The sequence below is a fragment of the Oncorhynchus kisutch genome, linkage group LG22 (assembly GCF_002021735.2).
Source record: "Oncorhynchus kisutch isolate 150728-3 linkage group LG22, Okis_V2, whole genome shotgun sequence".
Taxonomy (NCBI): domain Eukaryota; kingdom Metazoa; phylum Chordata; class Actinopteri; order Salmoniformes; family Salmonidae; genus Oncorhynchus; species Oncorhynchus kisutch.
This window is the reverse complement of record NC_034195.2, coordinates 25,281,617-25,300,317: the sequence shown is the minus strand read 5'-3', so window position 1 is coordinate 25,300,317 and position 18,701 is coordinate 25,281,617. Positions and strand designations below refer to the sequence as shown.

At 40.6% G+C, this 18,701-nt stretch overlaps 1 protein-coding gene across 4 annotated transcripts; it reads right to left on the bottom strand.

The window, feature by feature from the left end:
- Positions 1–1,541: 1,541 nt before the first annotated feature.
- Positions 1,542–16,930, bottom strand: LOC109867184 (nuclear transport factor 2-like). 4 transcript variants are annotated; one of them, XR_004204872.1, is made up of 6 exons: positions 16,814–16,882; positions 14,999–15,120; positions 13,860–14,250; positions 7,600–7,671; positions 7,342–7,440; positions 1,542–2,462 (listed from the first exon to the last, which is right to left on the bottom strand). XR_004204872.1 is itself a non-coding variant. In XM_020456177.2 (5 exons), the coding sequence occupies exons 2-5, from the start codon at positions 15,095–15,097 to the stop codon at positions 2,349–2,351; spliced, it is 384 nt and encodes a 127-aa protein (XP_020311766.1). In that variant the 5' UTR covers positions 15,098–15,120; positions 16,814–16,930; the 3' UTR covers positions 1,542–2,348. The 4 variants fall into 4 exon arrangements, 2 of the variants coding, with proteins under 2 accessions (XP_020311766.1, XP_020311767.1); XR_004204873.1 differs by lacking the exon at positions 16,814–16,882 and adding an exon at positions 16,063–16,224; XM_020456177.2 differs by lacking the exon at positions 13,860–14,250 and having other exon boundaries at positions 16,814–16,930.
- Positions 16,931–18,701: the final 1,771 nt, after the last annotated feature.

Below are 18,701 nucleotides of genomic sequence, written 5' to 3'. Positions count from 1 at the left end.
GTCGTCCTGGTCCCTTTGCAGAAAAACAGCCCCAAAGCATGATGTTTCCACCCCCATGCTTCACAGTAGGTATGGTGTTCTTTGGATGCAACTCAGCATTCTTTGTCCTCCAAACACGAAGAGTTGAGTTTTGACCAAAAAGTTGTATTTTGGTTTCATCTGACCATATGACATTCTCCCAATCTTCTTCTGGATCATCCAAATGCTCTCTAACAAATTTCAGACGGGCCTGGACATGTACTGGCTTAAGCAGGGGGACACATCTGGCACTGCAGGATTTGAGTCCCTGGCGGCGTAGTGTGTTACTGATGGTAGGCTTTGTTACTTTGGTCCCAGCTCTCTGCAGGTCATTCACTAGGTCCCCGTGTGGTTCTGGGATTTTTGCGCATCGTTCTTGTGATCATTTTGACCCCACGGGGTGAGATCTTGCGTGGAACCCCAGATCGCGGGAGATTATCAGTGGTCTTGTATGTCTTCCATTTCCTAATAATTGCTCCCACAGTTGATTTCTTCAAACCAAGCTGCTTACCTATGTAGACCTGGTGCAGGTCTACAAATTTGTTTCTGGTGTCCTTTGACAGCTCTTTGGTCTTGGCCATAGTGGAGTTTGGAGTGTGACTGTTTTGAGGCTGTGGACAGGTGTCTTTTATACTGATAACAACTTTAAACAGGTACCATTAATACAGGTAATTAGTGGAGGACAGAGGAGCCTCTTAAAGAAGTTACAGGTCTGTGAGAGCCAGAAATCTTGCTTGTTTGTAGGTGACCAAATACTTATTTTCCACCATAATTTGCAAATAAATTCATTAAAAATCCTACAATGTGATTTTCTGGATTTTTTTTTCTCATTTTGTCTGTCATAGTTGTAGTGTACCTATGATGAAAATTACAGGCCTCTCTCATCTTTTTAAGTGGCAAAACTTGCACAATTGGTGGCTGACTAAATACTTTTTTGCCCCACTGTATATAGGCTTCACTGTCCAAATACATATGGAGGGCAGAGTATACAACCATTATTGCTGTAAAAAATACCAAAATAAAAAGACATAATTTGATGTATGCCTGTTCCCTCTTGCAAAACTTCTCCAAAAGTACTCTGATGGCACAAAGTGCTCCCAATTGTCAAGAGCATCCTTCAATTCATTATTTGCTATTTATGCGGTATTGTCTAAAAAAAAAGACAGTTTAGGAAAAAAAGAAATAAATGGGAACCTTATGTCCATATACACTGATGATACAAAACATTAGGAACACCTGCACTTTCCATGACAGACTGACCAGGTAAAAGCCATGATTCCTTATTGATGTCACTTGTTAAATTCTCTTGTGGATGAAGGGTTGGAGACAGGTTAAATATGTATTTTTTTGTTGCATTTTGTCTGCATCTTGCTTGAGAAAATCAGCGATAGAGCAGATCATATAAAACACTGTGCTATAGAACTACTGACTAGAACCTAAATTGTTGTCCATAAAATGCCAAGACAATTAAAATAAGAGTGAGGAGGTAGGTGTAAGGAGAGAAAGGCAGAGGAACAATGAGCTGAAATCATTAAGAAAAAGTCAACTTTTATTGTGTATCGTGGCTTTAGTATTCATTGTCACAGAGAGCAGTGAGCAGGAAATGGAAAACTTGCTGGTCTGAGGGGAGGGTGTCTTATTGACCATATTTTCTATGATTCTTTGGATCGCTGTAGCAACCTGATATGACAATGAATGTTAATATAAACTTAACAAAATAAGCTAAATGTAGTTGTATACACCAAGGCAAGCCACAACACAAAGGGGAGTAAGAGAAAACAACAGGATCTAAGAAATGTTGAGTCCAAACATAAAACTAAAATGGAAGAGAAAATGGTGCAGGTAGGTTGGTATTTTTTTCCTTTTCTGGCATCTTCAGATATTCAAGCTCCCCAGCATCATGCAGGTCAGCGTAGGGCAGTGTTTCCCAACTCCGGTCCTCACATACCCCCAACAGCACACATTTTAGTTGTAGGCCCAGACAAAAAAAACGAATTCAACTTATCATGGGCATGATGATTAGTTGACAAGTAGAATCAGGTGTGCTTGTCTGGGGCAACAACAAAAATATGTAATGTTGGGGGTACTCAAGTACTGGGGTTAGGAAACACTGGCGTAGGGAACGAGACTGATGGTTCTGCGAGCTCTCAGCAAAGGAACACATCTCAATTCAGTTGGAGGCATGTAGCCTATGTGCCTGTAGGTCTCTGTGATTGACATCTGGAATCCGGTGTAATTTCTCTAACAGGTATGGAAGATACAGAGGGAAGGTTGGGCATTTAGGTGTCGTCAGCCTTCCCTCATATCCTTCCTGCACACCTCTGGTGTCCTTAGCCGAAATTGTGCAGCGCAAGCCGGAACATGTCATTGGTGCATACCCAAGCATCATTAATGTTTTTCAGGATGAAACTCTGATGAAATCCCATGACGGGGTCCTCATCGGCCTGTAACACAAAGACAGAGCTTAGTCAAGTCACAGTTCTATGGCTGTGTATCCAATCCACAGTTGGGTGCATCTCTGACAAGGGTTGATTTTGGCTGGGTCCATGAAACACAAACTGCTTGCACACAACAAACACATTCCTGATACTCTACTATCAATTAACTTATCCGGAGTGGCCGCGTTGCTAAATTCTCTGGATGCCTCTTCCCGATTAGCTAAACAACCGAAGCTTCTACACATGTGTGGGATTCTCTACTTTACGCACAGTCTGTACTCGTTCGGCTGCCCAGAGAACAGGATACTCTGGCGAATTTCAGTTATGATGGAGAATGGTGCTTGTTTAATCATGTTAGATCAAACCTGAATAAATGTTAGCAAGAGCACATAATGATAGTATTCTACATAACAGAACAGAATAGCATTGTATAACGTTACTGTGAGACAAAAAACACCACCTAATTTGTTATGGATTTCTGGATGATTGTGCGAATGGTTGTATTTTTCTCTCATGCGGCCAAAACACAACACCACGCGCCATAGGCAAAATATGTGCATTGATTTGTTAACACAATCTGCAAAAAAATTATAATTGTACATCATTTAAAACACTGTACATAATTAAAGAAGATCTATACTGAACAAAAATAGAAACGCAACATGTAAAAACTGTTGGTCCCATGTTTCATGAGCTCAAAGAAAGATCCCAGAAATGTTCCATGTACAAAAAGCTTCTCTCGCTCAAAGTTTGTGCACAAATTTGTTTTGAAGGAGTGTGCAAATGGCATGCTGACATGCAGCAATGTCCACCAGACATTGTTGCCAGAGAATTGAATGTTCATTTCTCTACCATAAGTCCAACAACCACAGACCATGTGTAACCACGCCAGCCCACGACCTCCACATCTGGCTTCTTCACCTGCGGGATCATCTGAAACCAGCCACCCGGACAGCTGATGAAACTGTGGGTTTGCAAAACCGAATAATTTTTTGCACATACTGTCAGAAACACTCGCAGGGAAGCTTATCTGCATGCTCGTCATCCTCACCAGGGTCTTGAGCTGACTGCAGTTCAGCGCCGTAACCGACTTCAGTGGGCAATTGCTTACCTTCAATGGCCACTTACACGCATCACCTCATATTTCAGCATGATAATGCACGACTCCATGTCACAAGGATCTGTACAGAATTCCTGCAAGCTGAAAATGTCCCAGTTCTTCCATGGCCTGCATACTCACCAGACATGTTACCCATTGAGCATGTTTGGGATGCTCTGGATTGACGTGTATGACAGCATGTTCCAGTTCCCAACAATATCCAGCAACTTCACACAGCCATTGAAGAGGAGTGGGACAATATTCCACAGGCCACAATCAACAGCCTGATCAACTCTATGCATCACGCAGCATGGGGCAAAAAGTAGTCACACCAGAAACGGACTGGTTTTCTGATCCATAACCTTAAGTTATATATGGGACCAAAAGATGCATATCTGTATCCCCAGTTATGTGAAATCCATAGATTAGGGCCTAATGAATTTATTTCAATTCACTGATTTCCTTACATGAATGGTAACGCAGTAAAATTGTTGAAATTGTTGCATTTATATATTTATTCAGAGTAAATGCATATTACCATGAAATTAGAGGTAAAATGGTTGGCATGGATGTTTCACCAGTAAAATTAGAAATATTATCATTCACAATTTACAGTGAGAAATGTGAAGGGAGGGTGAGCACAACAATGTGTTTTTAAAGTAGAGCTAAAGAAACATGTGCAGAATGAGATAGACATTTCTTCTCTGGGGAAGAGGCTTCCAGGGGGAAGGGATGTGGGAGGAACGGGGCGGTTACAGTCAGTCTTGCAGTTAGCCTCAGCCTAACTTATACAATCACACTGCTTGTGACAAACCCCAATTCCTGATGAGGCTATTCCAGTCAAACAGAGCACAAGCAGGTGTGAACAAGCACTAATGGAGATAGAGCCGACAAAAAGTAAGTAATCCCTTTAGGTGTCAGTGGAGACAAGGCATACATAACTCTGTAAGGTTTACTGCTCAGTGATCATGATGGCATTGGCTCCTTCAAATGACATGTTGGTGTTCTAAAAAGCTTCTAACAATCAGCAGCTTGCAAGTTGAAGGTCCACAGTGAAGATCAGAGCTAGCATATAATGCCATTATTGCGGCTGAGACGAGTTGCGATAATTGGTCAATACAGAATGACTACGTATCCCCGTTCAAAAAATGCAGAACCAAGAACAGATATAGCCCTTGGTTCACTCCAGACCTGACTGCCCTTGACCAGCACAAAAACATCCTGTGGCGGACTGCAATAGCATCGAATAGTCCCCACGATATGCAACTGTTCAGGGAAGTCAGGAACCAATACACGCAGTTAGTCAGGAAAGCAAAGGCTAGCTTTTTCAAGCAGAAATTCGCATGCTGTAGTTCTAACTCCAAAAAGTTTGGGACAATGTAAAGTCCATGGAGAACAAGAGCACCTCCCAGATGCCCACTGCACTGAGGCTAAGTAACACGGTCACCACCGATAAATCCATGATAATCGAAAACTTCAACAAGCATTTCTCAACAGCTGGCCATGCCTTCCTCCTGGCTACTCCAACCTCGGCCAGAAGCTCCGTCCCCCCCGCAGCTACTCGCCCAAGACTCCACAGCTTCTCCTTTACCCATATCCAGATAGCAGATGTTTTGAAAGAGCTGCAAAACCTGGACCCAAACAAATCAGCTGGGCTTGACAATCTGGACCCTCTATTTCCGAAACTATCCGCCGCCATTGTCGCAACCCCTATTACCAGCCTGTTCAACCTCTCATATCGTCTGAAATCCCCAAGGATTGGAAAGCTGCCGCGGTCATCCCCCTCTTCAAAGGGGGAGACACCCCGGACCCAAACTGTTACAGACCTATATCCATCCTGCCCTGCCTAAGGTCTTCGAAAGCCAAGTCAACAAACAGATCACTGACCATCTCGAATCCCACCGTACCTTCTCCGCTGTGCAATCTGGTTTTCGAGCCGGTCATGGGTGCACATCAGCCACGCTCAAGGTACTAAATGATATCATAACCGCCATTGATAAAAGACAGTACTGTGCAGCCATCTTCATCGACCTGGCCAAGGCTTTCGACTCTGTCAATCACCATATTCTTATCGGCAGACTCAGTAGCCTCGATTTTTCTAATGACTGCCATGCCAGGTTCACCAACTACTTTGCAGACAGAGTTCGGTGTGTCAAATCGGAGGGCATGTTGTCCGGACCTCTGGCAGTTTCTATGGGGGTGCCACAGGGTTCAATTCTCAGGCCGACTATTTTCTCTGTATATACCAATGATGTCACTCTTGCTGCGGGAGATTCCCTGATCCACCCCTCCGCAGACGACACCATTCTGTATACTTCCGCCCCTTCCTTGGACACTGTGCTAACTAACCTCCAAACGAGCTTCAATGCCATCTCAGTTCACGATAACAACACCCACCCGTAGCACACGTTCCAGCAGGTATATCTCACTGATCATCCCCAAAGCAAACACCTAATTTGGCTGCCTTTCCTTCCAGTTCTCTGCTGCCAGTGACTGGAACGAATTGCAAAAATCGCTGAAGTTGGAGACTTTAATTTCCCTCACCAACTTTAAACATCAACTATCTGAGCAGCTAACCGATCGCCGCAGCTGTACATAGTCCATCTGTAAATAGTCCACCCAATCTATCTACCTCATCCCCATACTGTTTTTATTTTATTTACTTTTCTGCTCTTTTGCACACAGTATCTCTACTTGCACATAATCATCTGCTCATTTATCACTCCAGTGTTAATCTGCTAAATTGTAACTATTCGCTCCTATGGCCTATTTATTGCCTACCTCCTCATGCCTTCTGCACACACTGTATATAGACTTTCTTTTTTCTACTGTGTCATTGACTTATTTATTGTGTTATTGGCTTGTTTATTGTTTACTCCATGTTGTTCATTGTAACTGTGTTGTTATCTGTGTCACAATGCTGTGCTTTATCTTGGCCAGGTCACAGTTGCAAATGAGAACTTGTTCTCAAGTAGCCTACCTCGTCAAATAAAAGGTGAAAAATAATAATAATAATTTTAAAAAACAGTCAAACAAGCCAGCCTTCACTGTTGAATCTGAACCTAGATCATAAACAAACCACATGGTTGTCCCAGTTTTTGGTCATTTGCCCCCCACTTTAACCAGAGTGTAAAAACATTATCTGGTGAGTAAATCTATTTTTTAAACTCCCTGAACACACAGTAATCAAACTCCAGTATGAATAAATCCCTCTTTGGCATGAGATTAGTAAAAGCCCAACTGAACCATGGTCAGTCAGAACACAGATCCTTACTGACAGTAAGTAGGGAGAAGATGGGGCATTAGACCACAGACAGATCAAGGGTTGTGCTGGGCAAGCCTGAAGAACTCATTGGTGCAAACCCAGGCATTGCTGAAATTGTTCAGAAAAAAGGTATTCTAAAAGCTGGTCATCATCTTGCCTGAGAGACAGACACATACAATAATATACAATAACCCTGACTTTTAAAGTACTTATCAACCTCGTAAAAAATAAGGGTGTTTGTGTTTAACACAAGAATGCCTGGTCCATGGCCTCTTCTATTTGCTTAGGCAGATAAATAACAGCATAGCTATTTATTAACTCGGTGAACAAATGGCTTAAAACTGTGGTAAAGCTGAAAACAGATGTACCTAGCTGTGCTTTTAACAATGAAGTTTGATCAAACAGACAGAACCGATACTCTTCATTTAAAGCAGGTGGGGATGTCTAGCATGCAAACTACTCAGCTGTCGGTTTAAGAAACTGGCAATATTGATTTTTACAGTGATATGAGAAATACTTACTTTTAGTTGTCCTACTACCATACTCATTATGCAGCTGTCAGGGGTGGGCTGGTGGTCTTGTGCTGTTATACTGTGAGCAATTTTTAAGAAGGGGAGAGTCTGAAAATAAGAAATAAGAAACATGACAGATGTATCAGAGTCAAGCACATTCCACCAGGATGTCTACTGGATATCCTGTTCAATCAGTATACTCCTGACATTTTACTGAGGTATTCCATTCTGTCATCCTCAGGACAAATATTTTAAAATGTCACTCACAGAAAGTTTCTCAACAATTGCTGCCTTTCCCTGGAATTGCTGTCCTTCCCACGTAAGGCATGATGCATCAATCTGTTAAAAGGAAAAGCAGAGGATTGAATTCATCAGCAGAAGGCACATTATATATAGGGTGGAAGGATGTGAAGTGTCCCGACTGCCAAATATTTTAAAAGCATGACTAACTTCTACGCATACTCAAGGGTGTGAAGGAGTATGTAATAATTTAGGCAAGTGCCATGTGGAAGCATAGAAGAACGGGCTCTGCTGCTCTTATCTTGTTCTTTGATGAAAATCAAATTGTTTGAGGCCAAATAAGATAGCAACCAGAAGCCTTCCAGTAATACATTTTCATTATAATGTAAATGAGTCAGCTTGTGCAGTTCTCCTTCCATCTAAAAATGTAAATTGTGAGTGATTGTCATGAAACCAGTTAACCATGGCAGCAATAAATTGACTTCGAACACCATAATGTATCTGCAACAGTCAACTATCATTCTGAAGACTAAGATACCTAGTTAGTGGCAGAGTGTATTATTTAAAATACATATCACATTTGTCTGACTTTAGTTAATTTTCACCCCAAATTCTCATTACCGAAATGCTTCTGGATTATATCCTCGGGTCATTTTATACCATTTAACATATGTGAATAAAACATTATGCTGTAGTTTGTCCATAAATAATAAAAATGTTATACCATGTGAAGTTCACATTAATCTTTTATATGCATTCCGTAAAAACAGTCTGTGGACATCTTTCTCATTACTGTAAGAGTTTTTACAAAAACTCAAATTTGATTTAATAAAGTTGTATTCACCCATGATGCATCATCTAGAGTAGTCAGACGAGTTAATTTAATTTCTTCACTTATATGCGGGAACGAGGATTTTATTCTCAAACACCCCCTTTAATACACTTGACCTTCACATTACCAAAATGACTAAAAACGTAAAATTGGGAAAAACTTAAGAACCATTACCTTAACAACATGGAGGCATGAAAGGGCTTTGAAGATGTGGTCTATTGTTTGCGGACTCACAACGGCGGTCTCCTATTACTTGCAAATTGAACTAAGGGCCTCTCATTACCAAACACATCTCATTACCATATCATTTTTTGGCCTGTTTCGGTAATGAGAACATTAATTTCGGTAATGATAATAAGCTATTTCTAATGTATGGGTGCGCTGTGCTGGTAACTTTTATTATTTACTAGGACGACAGCTTAAAGCTATTGTATAGATTTTTTTGTAAAACATCTATTATTTGACTAAGGTTGTCAAGAAATATGGGTGTATAAAAAACATTTAATCTACTTAAATCTGTTTGTGCTTCAGCGAAGACCAACCCCTCCACTTAATGGAGGATATCCCCAGGTTTTGCCATGTCTACATGTTTTAACACTTGCTCCATATCCCACATATTTCAATATTTTATAGCAGGGGTTAAAGTAAAATTAATTTCTTCCCGGTATGGACCTGCTTTAGGTGCAACACGCCTGCATGCATATTTTTTTAATCATAGCATTAAATATAGGAATCCCTATCTATACAATAGGATCTCTGTGGGCCTAGTTGTAAAGATTAGTAATTTAACTTTTTAAATGAATGACCTTTTATTGTGGCATAAACACAACCAGTCATGATGTTTTCATCTGATTGCCATACAATCACTTCAAAGGGCTCTTTTACTTGGCTACCTGCGAACATTCACCCACTCACATTTAACCATAGAAAGAAGTCTGGGAACATGACTGAATATTAACAGTGTAGTTATTCCCTCGCAAGGCAATCAAACAAGCAAAATGACAGAACAGGGATAAGGTGGAATCGCAATTCAATAGCTCAGACACGAGACGTATGTGGCATGGTCTACAGGAAATTACAGACTACAAAAAGAAAACCAGCCACGTTACGGACACTGACGTCACGCTTCCAGACAAACTAAACACCTTCTTTGCCAGCTTTGAGGATAATACAGTGCCACCGTCGCGGCCCGGTAACAAGGTATGAGCACCCCCTCTCCGTGCCTGAGGTGAGTAAAACATTTAAACTTGTTAACCCTTGCAAGGCTGCTGGCCCAGAAGGCATCCCTTGCCACGTCTTCAGAGCATGTGCAGACCAGCTGGCTAGTGTGTTCACGGACATATTCAATAGCTCCCTATCCCAATCTGTTGTCCCCACATGCTTCAAGATGGCTACCATTGTTCCTGTACCCAAGAAAGAAAAAGTAACTGAACTAAATGACTACAGCCCTGTAGCACTCACTTGTCATCATGAAGTGCTTTGAGAGACTAGTCAAGGATCATTTCACCTTACCTGACACCCTAAACCCACTTCAGGTAACATACCGCCCCAACAGGTCCACAGAAGACTCAATCGCCATCACACTGCCCTATCCCACCTGGACAAAAGGAATACCTATGTAAGAATGCTGTTCATTGACTACAGCTCAGCATCCAACACCATAGTACCATCCAAGCTCATCCTTAAACTGGAGGCCCTGGGTCTCAATCCCGCCCTGTGCAATTGGGTCCTGGACTTTGACAGGCCGCCCCCAGGTGGTGAGGGTAGGAAGCAACATCTCCACTTCGCTGACCCTCAACACTGGGGCCCCACAAGGGTGCGTGCTCTTCCCCCTCCTGTACTCCCTGTTCAACCATGACTGCGTGGCCACACACACCTCCAACTCAATCATCAAGTTTGCAGACGACACAACAGTAGTGGGCATGATTACCAACAATGACGAAACTCGGAGTGTGGTGTCAGGAAAATAACCTCACACTCAACATCAACAAAACAAAGGAGATTATTGTGGACTTCAGGAAACAGCAGAGGGAGCACTCCACTCCCCCCTATCCACATCGAAGGGACAGCAGTGGAGAAGGTGGAAAGTTAAGATCCTCGGCGTACACATCACAAACAAACTGAAAATGGTCCATCCACACAGACAGTGTGGGGAAGAAGGCACAACAGCGCTTCTTCAACCTCAGGAGGCTGAAGAAATTTTGCTTGTCACCCAAAACCCTGAAACTTTTACAGATGCACAATCAAAAGCATCCTGTCGAGCTGAATCACAGCCTGGTATAGCAACTTCTCTGCCCACAACCGCAGGGCTCTCCAGAGGGTGATGCGGTCTACACAACGCATCACCGGGGGCAAACTACCTGCCCTCCATGACACCAACAGCACCCGCTGTCACAAGAAGGCCAAAAAGATAATCAAGTTAAATAAAGATTAAATAAAGGTGTAAAACATTTTTTTAAACATTTATTTTTGATTTCAATCGGCCAAATCGGTGTCCAAAAATACAGATTTCCGATTGTTATGAAAACTTGAAATCGGCCCTAATTAATCGGCCATTCCGATTAATCGGTCGACCTCTAGTACAGGTGCATCAAAGCTGGGACCGAGAGACTGAAAACCAGATTCTATCTCAAGGCCATCAGATGGCTAAACATCTATCACTAAATCAGAGAGGCTGCTGCCTACATTGAGACCCAATCACTGGCCACTTTAATAACTGGATCACTAGTCACTTTAAACAATGCCACTTCAATAATGTTTACATATCTTACATTACTCATATCACATGTATATACTGTATTTTATACCATCTATTGCACCTTGCCTATGCCTCTCGGCCATCGCTCATCCATATACTTACATATTGTCATTCACCCCTTTAGATTTGTGTGTATTAGGTAGTTGTTGGGGAATTGTTAGATTACTTGTTAGATATTACTGCACTGTCGGAACTAGAAGCACAAGCATTTCGCTACACTTGCATTAACATCTGCTAACCATGTGGCTGTGACAAATAACATTTGATTTAGATTTGACATATTTCCAGCATCCAAACAGTGGTGAATGGATACACAAAACACCAAAAAGTGTCATGACATTAGCGATTGTCATTAGGCCAGAATTTACGTGTCAACTGCTGTCTATGTATGTCTCTGTGTAGGCCACTCATCTCTGCCTTGGCATTATATCCATTCACAAACGTTTCATGCCTATGACATGCAGCCTATTTTTCTTGATATTTTGTTTTAAATATTGTAATAGGCTCATGTTTTACCGGTACGGCGTACCCTCACTATTTATTTTGCCGGGATGCCGTACCACCTTACTTTTCCCCCTGCTTTACAGGCATATCATGTTATTCCATTTGTCCATGGGATGACATTCAATTTAGAAATTTTATTTTAATTAACTAGGCAAGTCAGTTATAATTTCCAATGATGGCCTAGGTTAACTGCCTTGTTCAGGGGCAGAAGGACAGATTTGTACCTTGTCAGCTCGGGGATTCGATCTTACAACCTTCTGGTTCCTTGTCCAACGCTCTAACCACTAGGCTACCCGCCGCCCCAATTTTCTAACTATCTTAGAAAATAAAGGGTTATTTTTGTCAATTGCATTAAGATCAGTGATTTTAGTATTATGCAAGTCATTTGGGCTTAACAAATGACACCGTTTGATGATGTATTGTGTTAATGAATATCTAATAGAGCTCAGTAGTTTTTCAATGGCAAACTATGCAACACTCATTACCGAAACATGCATTCTCATCTCTGAAAACTTATTATGCACCAATATTAAGGAAATATATATATTTTTTAAACATTTCAGTAATTTTGCCTTAATCTGATAGTGTGCCCTTTGTTCTTTATTCAAATATCTGTACATAAAAAGAACATGTATGCACAAGCAATTATGACAAAAAACAATATTCAGAAAAGGTTGTGTTGCAGTAATGAGAAATCACAAAATAATTACATACATATTACATATTTCAAGTTTAACACTGGCCTTTTCATTAGGAGAACAATGTAAAAAAATATATAAATGTATTTGTTTAAGACTTTTTGGAACCTATATTTTGCATTTGTAATTGTGGAATTTGTGGTAAAATCAGAGGTGAACCAGTAAAACATAAGCCTATTACAATAAATTAAAAAAATTAAATGTAATTTTTTGGGGGACTATTTACACCACTATTTATCATTAGCGCATGTCAGAGGCAGGAAACATTTGTGAATGAAAACAGGTGGTATAGCCTACGTTCCAAAATGCAATGTGGTTTGACGAGAACACTGAAATTATGCCAAGGCAGAGACAAGTGTCCGACTAAGAGGCGAGCACGGACAGCAGTGGACACATCAATTCTAGCCTAATGACAATCGCCAAATGTCATTACAATTCTTGGTGTTTTGTGTAACAGAGGTCTCTTTCCATTCACCACTGTTTGGAGGCTGGATATATGTTTACGAGTGGATGAAGGTGCACAGGTAGCCTTGTAAAGGAGCCCTTTGAAGTGATTGTTTGACAAATCAGATGAAAACATCATGACTGGTTGTTTATGCCACAATAAAAAGGTAATACATTTAAAAGTTAAATGACAAATCTTTACGACCAGGCTAACAGAGATCCTATTGAATTCATAGGAATTCTATATGTACACTACCGTTCATAAGTTTGGGGACACTTCGAAATGTCCTTGGTTTTGAAAGAAAAGTAAAAAAATGTGTCCATTAAAATAACATCAAATTGATCTGAAATACAGTGTAGACATTGCTAATGTTGTAAATGACTATTGTAGCTGTAAACAGCTCTTCAGTTTCTTGGCAATTTCTCGCATGGAATAGCCTTCATTTCTCAGAACAAGAATAGACTGACGAGTTTCCGAAGAAAGGTCTTTGTTTCTGGCCATTTTGAGCCTGTAATCGAACCCACAAATGCTGATGCTCCAGATACTCAACTAGTCTAAAGAAGGCCAGTTTTATTGCTTCTTTAAATCAGAACAGTTTTCAGCTGTGCTAACATAATTGCAAAAGGGTTTTCTAATTATCAATTAGCCTTTTAAAATTATAAACTTGGATTAGCTAACACAACGTGCCATTGGAACACAGGAGTGATGGTTGCTGATAATGGGCCTCTGTACGCTTATGTAGATATTCCATAAAATATGATGTTTCCAGCTACAATAGTAATTTACAACATTACGTCTACGCTGTATTTCTGATCAATTTGATGTCGTTTTAATGGACTTTTTTTTTTTTGCTTTTCTTTCAAAACAAGGACATTTCTAAGTGACCCCAAACTTTTGAACGGTAGTGTATGTTGCTAAAGTTAACTAGATTGATTAAAATTGTGGTACTGAAGTCCCATACCGGGAAGAAATAAAATATACTTTCACCCCTGGGTAAAATGCATAATATCCAATCAAATACAAAACAATAATTATGAAATGGATACCTACAGATCCGATTCTTAGTGATCCAAGAAGAATAATAGAGAAAGAGGTGTGTATGTGCCAGTTTCATGAGAATCACCCTGCTACCAATAGGGGGCACACAAACAATACACTGAATCAGCAGAATGTAAAGAAAAGGGTACAATCAACAGCTTGCTTGTTCTCACAATTCATAAATGGACATTACAATTATTTGAGCAGCTTAAAATATGTTACTATATGCTGTGTATTACACATCTTATTGAAATATATTATGCTTTAGCTTGGAAGTGTCCAAGTAGTATGCATATTTGCATGTCCTCCACAGTCTAACTTGATGCTTCAGACCCTGTTTCTTTGGCCCAAAAAGTTCCTCAGATGAATGCTTGTCAAAACTTGTTTGATCTAGCATCAGTCTCTGAAAGACATAAACCAAGTAAAGGTTTGAACAGTTACATTGAAATAAGGAAAGACTACGGTACATGTAATTGATTGAACAATCTTCACTTTGGTTAGCGTTTTGGATAGAATTATCAGGGAGCATTTGCTCACAGGAATGGCGATACAGTACTTTTCTATTTGAATAACAACCTTACATTAACAAATATTAAATTAATTGTTTAAATTCATTACTGAATTAGTTATTACAGATGCAGAGGAGGTGGATAGATGGTTGAAGGTGGAATAATGGGGCATTCATGTGCTCGTAGGAACTGGGAAGTCGTAAGTCTGACATGATTGTGTTCTAGAACTGTTAAATTCGGACCAAGTCTTCAACCAACAATATTTTAGCTAGCTTGATAAGATAGCTAATGTTGCTAATAATATAGTTAGCTAGCTTGGTTAACATTGACAATATGGTCAAACTAGCAACATTATCCACATTGATAATTTTGTAACGGTCAAAAACATATGTTGTCATCATTTGGTTGAAAGGTGAAAAGATATTGGTGAAAAGTTGCATCTTGGGTAACAACATTTTCTCAGTTTCCCATTTGTAATGCCCACTTGGGAGAGTCATTCAAGTGAAACTTCCCATTCCTAACTCCAAACTTCCGATAACTCCCAACAGCACGTGAACGGTCCATAAATACAAGGGGCTGACAACAGGACAGAGTAACTATGATAAATATTAAATTGGTACAGATTCACATTTTGAGACTCACATATATTGCTCCAAGCTGGGTCCTGTCAGTGTCAAAGAGCTGGTAGTAATGTTGCACAAAGCTGGATCCTATCTGTTCCCAAATTGGCTTTTCCCCCATTCTGAATCACCTGGCAACAAGCACTAGTGGAAGAGACAATCTTATAAGTATAGACAATCCAATGGTATAAACCAAACTCAATAAATCTGGTCAAGAAAGACCAGGTAGAGCAGGGGTTGGCAACACTTGATTTTTAGGGGTATTTATTGTATTTTTTGGTAAAACATTTTTTAAATAAAGAGACTAAAATCACCAGGAATTCAGCACAACATTTGTTTCATTTTGGAAGTATATTCCCAAGTATCCCCCCAGGTATGAAATGATTGTTATTTTCAAATACAATCTATTTTTAGGCTTAGTTGTAGTCAAATTGCAAATACATATTATTAAGAGAGCACGCACAATTATCCATGATCTGCCCTACCCTACAGACATATGCAGGTTAGGCAAAGAGTACGTAGGAAATATCTTTTGGAATTCAGTGCTTCAACAATACATTCACAGCACAAAAAAAAAAACTGTACATGCGCTCCTAAATAAAAATAGCACTGTAGATAGTGTATTATTCTTTGGGTATTTTTCCAGTGTTCATACCTATCCTGACCATACTAGTTAACATTAGTTGGTCTTGTTTTGATAAGTGCGACATCAATGACACAGCGCGTCATGCGTCTCCCTCACGCACGATAACTTTATACGAGGCTTGCATACATACCAAAGTTATTCACATGAACCTAGTAAATAGTCCTCCATTATAGTCATACTTCTCGCACTATAATTACAAAAATGTTATATCCATCGTTTGACATTAGCTAAAGTTTTTTATTTTAGTTAGCTACCAAGTTATACCAGCTAGCTAACGTTACTAGTAAACTAACTTTCCCTGTGATCGTAAGCTGACTTCTAAATGGACAACAAACTACTTCACACAGTCCGCTCAATACGTTAGTTAAGTTAGAATGTCATCATGAACCATTTTGTCGGGATCTTTTGGCTGAACTCGCCAACCAAACTGGCTAACTCACGGTTTATAGCTCATCTGCTAAACGCAACGATTTACGATAGAGTTGAGCAGCGACGACTACGGGCAGACTGGCGCTCCGACGTCACAACACGACCCATTCCAGCACCCAAACAGCCGCAGTTACACCGAACAGTGGTGTGTAGTTGCGGGGTAGCACCCAAACAGCCCGCAGTTACACGGAACAGTGGTGTGTAGTTGCGGGGTAGCACCCAAACAGCCCGCAGTTACACGGAACAGTGGTGTGTAGTTGCGGGGTATTCTTTGGCCGCTGAAATGGGTCGTTTTGATTTCAACTTTACTGTGTGTGACATTGGAGCGCGAGTTCGCCCACACTGGTCAACGATTGAGTTGAGCGGCGAGTTTAATAGGCTAGGTTCATAGATAGCTAGCATAGGCAAGGCTAATAGCAAAGATCCAACGTTGGTTGTCTGGCTAGCTAGCAGTCCTGTATTGCTTATCTAATAAAATATAATCACGGCTCTAAAAAAATCAAAACAGAGTGAAGCTTGATTTACAAATTGAATGGCACGTGGTTTCGGCTGCTAAAAATACATTTTGAAGCCTTTTTTTTGGACCGGGCCCAGATAGAACATAGGCGTGTCTTAGTTAGCACTTTTGGCGAGCCAGCGCCTGTCAAAAAAGGTATATCAACTAATTCAGTCTAAAACATAATACGATACTGTTGTTGCCAGAATACACTTTTTTTTTCATTCAATATATCATGGAATGCTTTATACAAACAAACAACTTACCGCGGACCCAAAACCCGTGCCCCGGCTCTCAGTTATGGCGATTCCACCAGTTTATGGCGCATGCTCAGGACAATAATCTGTCCTAATGCTTTGGGGAAAGGGAAATGGAGTTCTTCAATCTATACAGATGGTAGGTTTTAGATTTTCCACAAACACACACATTTTCCTCTTCAGACAAAAATATGGTACCTCTTATTCTTCCCATTTTGATGAAGGTGAATTTACATTTGCTGTGTAAATTACATGACTGGGTAGAAAGGGCATGGATCAACATTACACAGGGTTTTTACATGGGGACATCCACAAGATAGCACAGTTCTATAATGGTATACTGCACCAGTGATCAATTTAATAGACTGGCGAACATCACCTGAGACGTATGTGATAGCTTAACTTTGGAATGCTGATGTGGTTAAATAAACTCTACACTATTGACACTGATTATGGGAAACATTTTATTTACAGATAATTTCAGTAGAAACAATTACTTTGCAACGAGAGCAAAGGAAAAAAATACAGTAAGATGCCTGACAGCTGACACTTTCTAAAAGTGCATGAGTCCTGTTGTGGTGCAGGCCCAGCCCTGGTTACATCCGCTACCAGGAGGTGCTGCAGGGCCAGCTCTGTGTCCATTTTTTGTTGTCTGCTGCTCTAGCTCCTCCTGGGGTATCTAGAAATGCCATAGTTAGGTTCCAGTCCAGTGTGGTAGAGTCCAGAGAGGGGTCAATGTTCTTGAAGGCAGCCACAGTCACCTCTGTGAATCACAAACACAATGCCCCTGATGATCCTTTCAAAACTAATCATTAATAATGCAAATGTCTGTGAACAAGGGGTATAACACGTCTTTGCCACAGGTAACAGTCAGTAATGGCAGTCTAAGTCTGTTTCTTGTAAAGGTTGTGTTTGTGTGGTAGTACAGTGTGTGACTGTATTGCAATAATAGCATGGATTGGTGCTATTGTACACATACTTCTATCAAAAAGGGAGAGCGCGGAATTATGTGGACTGAGGTGTGAAACTAGGGACTGAGAACCAAAAACTATTGGTTATTACCTCTGTACGTCTTGTGGGGCGGCAGGTAGCCTAGTGGTTAGAGCGTTGGTCCAGTAACCCAAAGGTTGCTGGATTGAATCCCGAGCTGATGAGGTAAAAATCTGTCGTTCTGCCCCTGAACAAGGCAGTTAACCCACTGTTCACCGGTAGGCTGTCATTGGAAATAATAATTTGTTCTTAACTGACTTGCCTAGTTAAATATATATATATTTTAATTGTATAGTATCATTTTGGTGTTGACAAATGCCCTCTAATAATCTATAAACCCACTCCCCAGGCTTTTTCCCATCTTGGCTCTCCACATGCTGGTGTAGAAATTCTGCAAGATGGCTGCTCTCATCTCTCTGAAGATAAATACATTTAGAATAAATATTACAGAGTCAGAGTGTGTGAAATATTAACTGATTATTTTGAAAGCAAAAATGTAACAGTTTACCTTCCCATCCTCAATGACCTTCTCCTTCCAAACCTCCTTGATGTTTCTCATATCAGCCTTCTTTAGCCTATGGTTCCCTCAACTGTCCCTCATAGCACAGGTATATGGGCACATCATCAAAAGTACCCTAAGTGGACACAGGCTGAAGACATTTTGACCATGCCATTCTTTTCGGAAATGTGTTGTTGATGTTCAGGTAGTTAGAAAGTTCAGCAGGGAGGGAGGTTTACCAGTCCAGTGTAAAGACTGAGATCTTCTACTAGCATTATATCCAGACGCCGCTTGCTGGATTGGTCCTTAGAGAGCTCTGACCAACACTCACTACCTCCCAGCACATCTGTAATCACACAGTTGTGTAAATGTTCTGATCTAAAACTGTTGATAGGGATTCTGTCACAA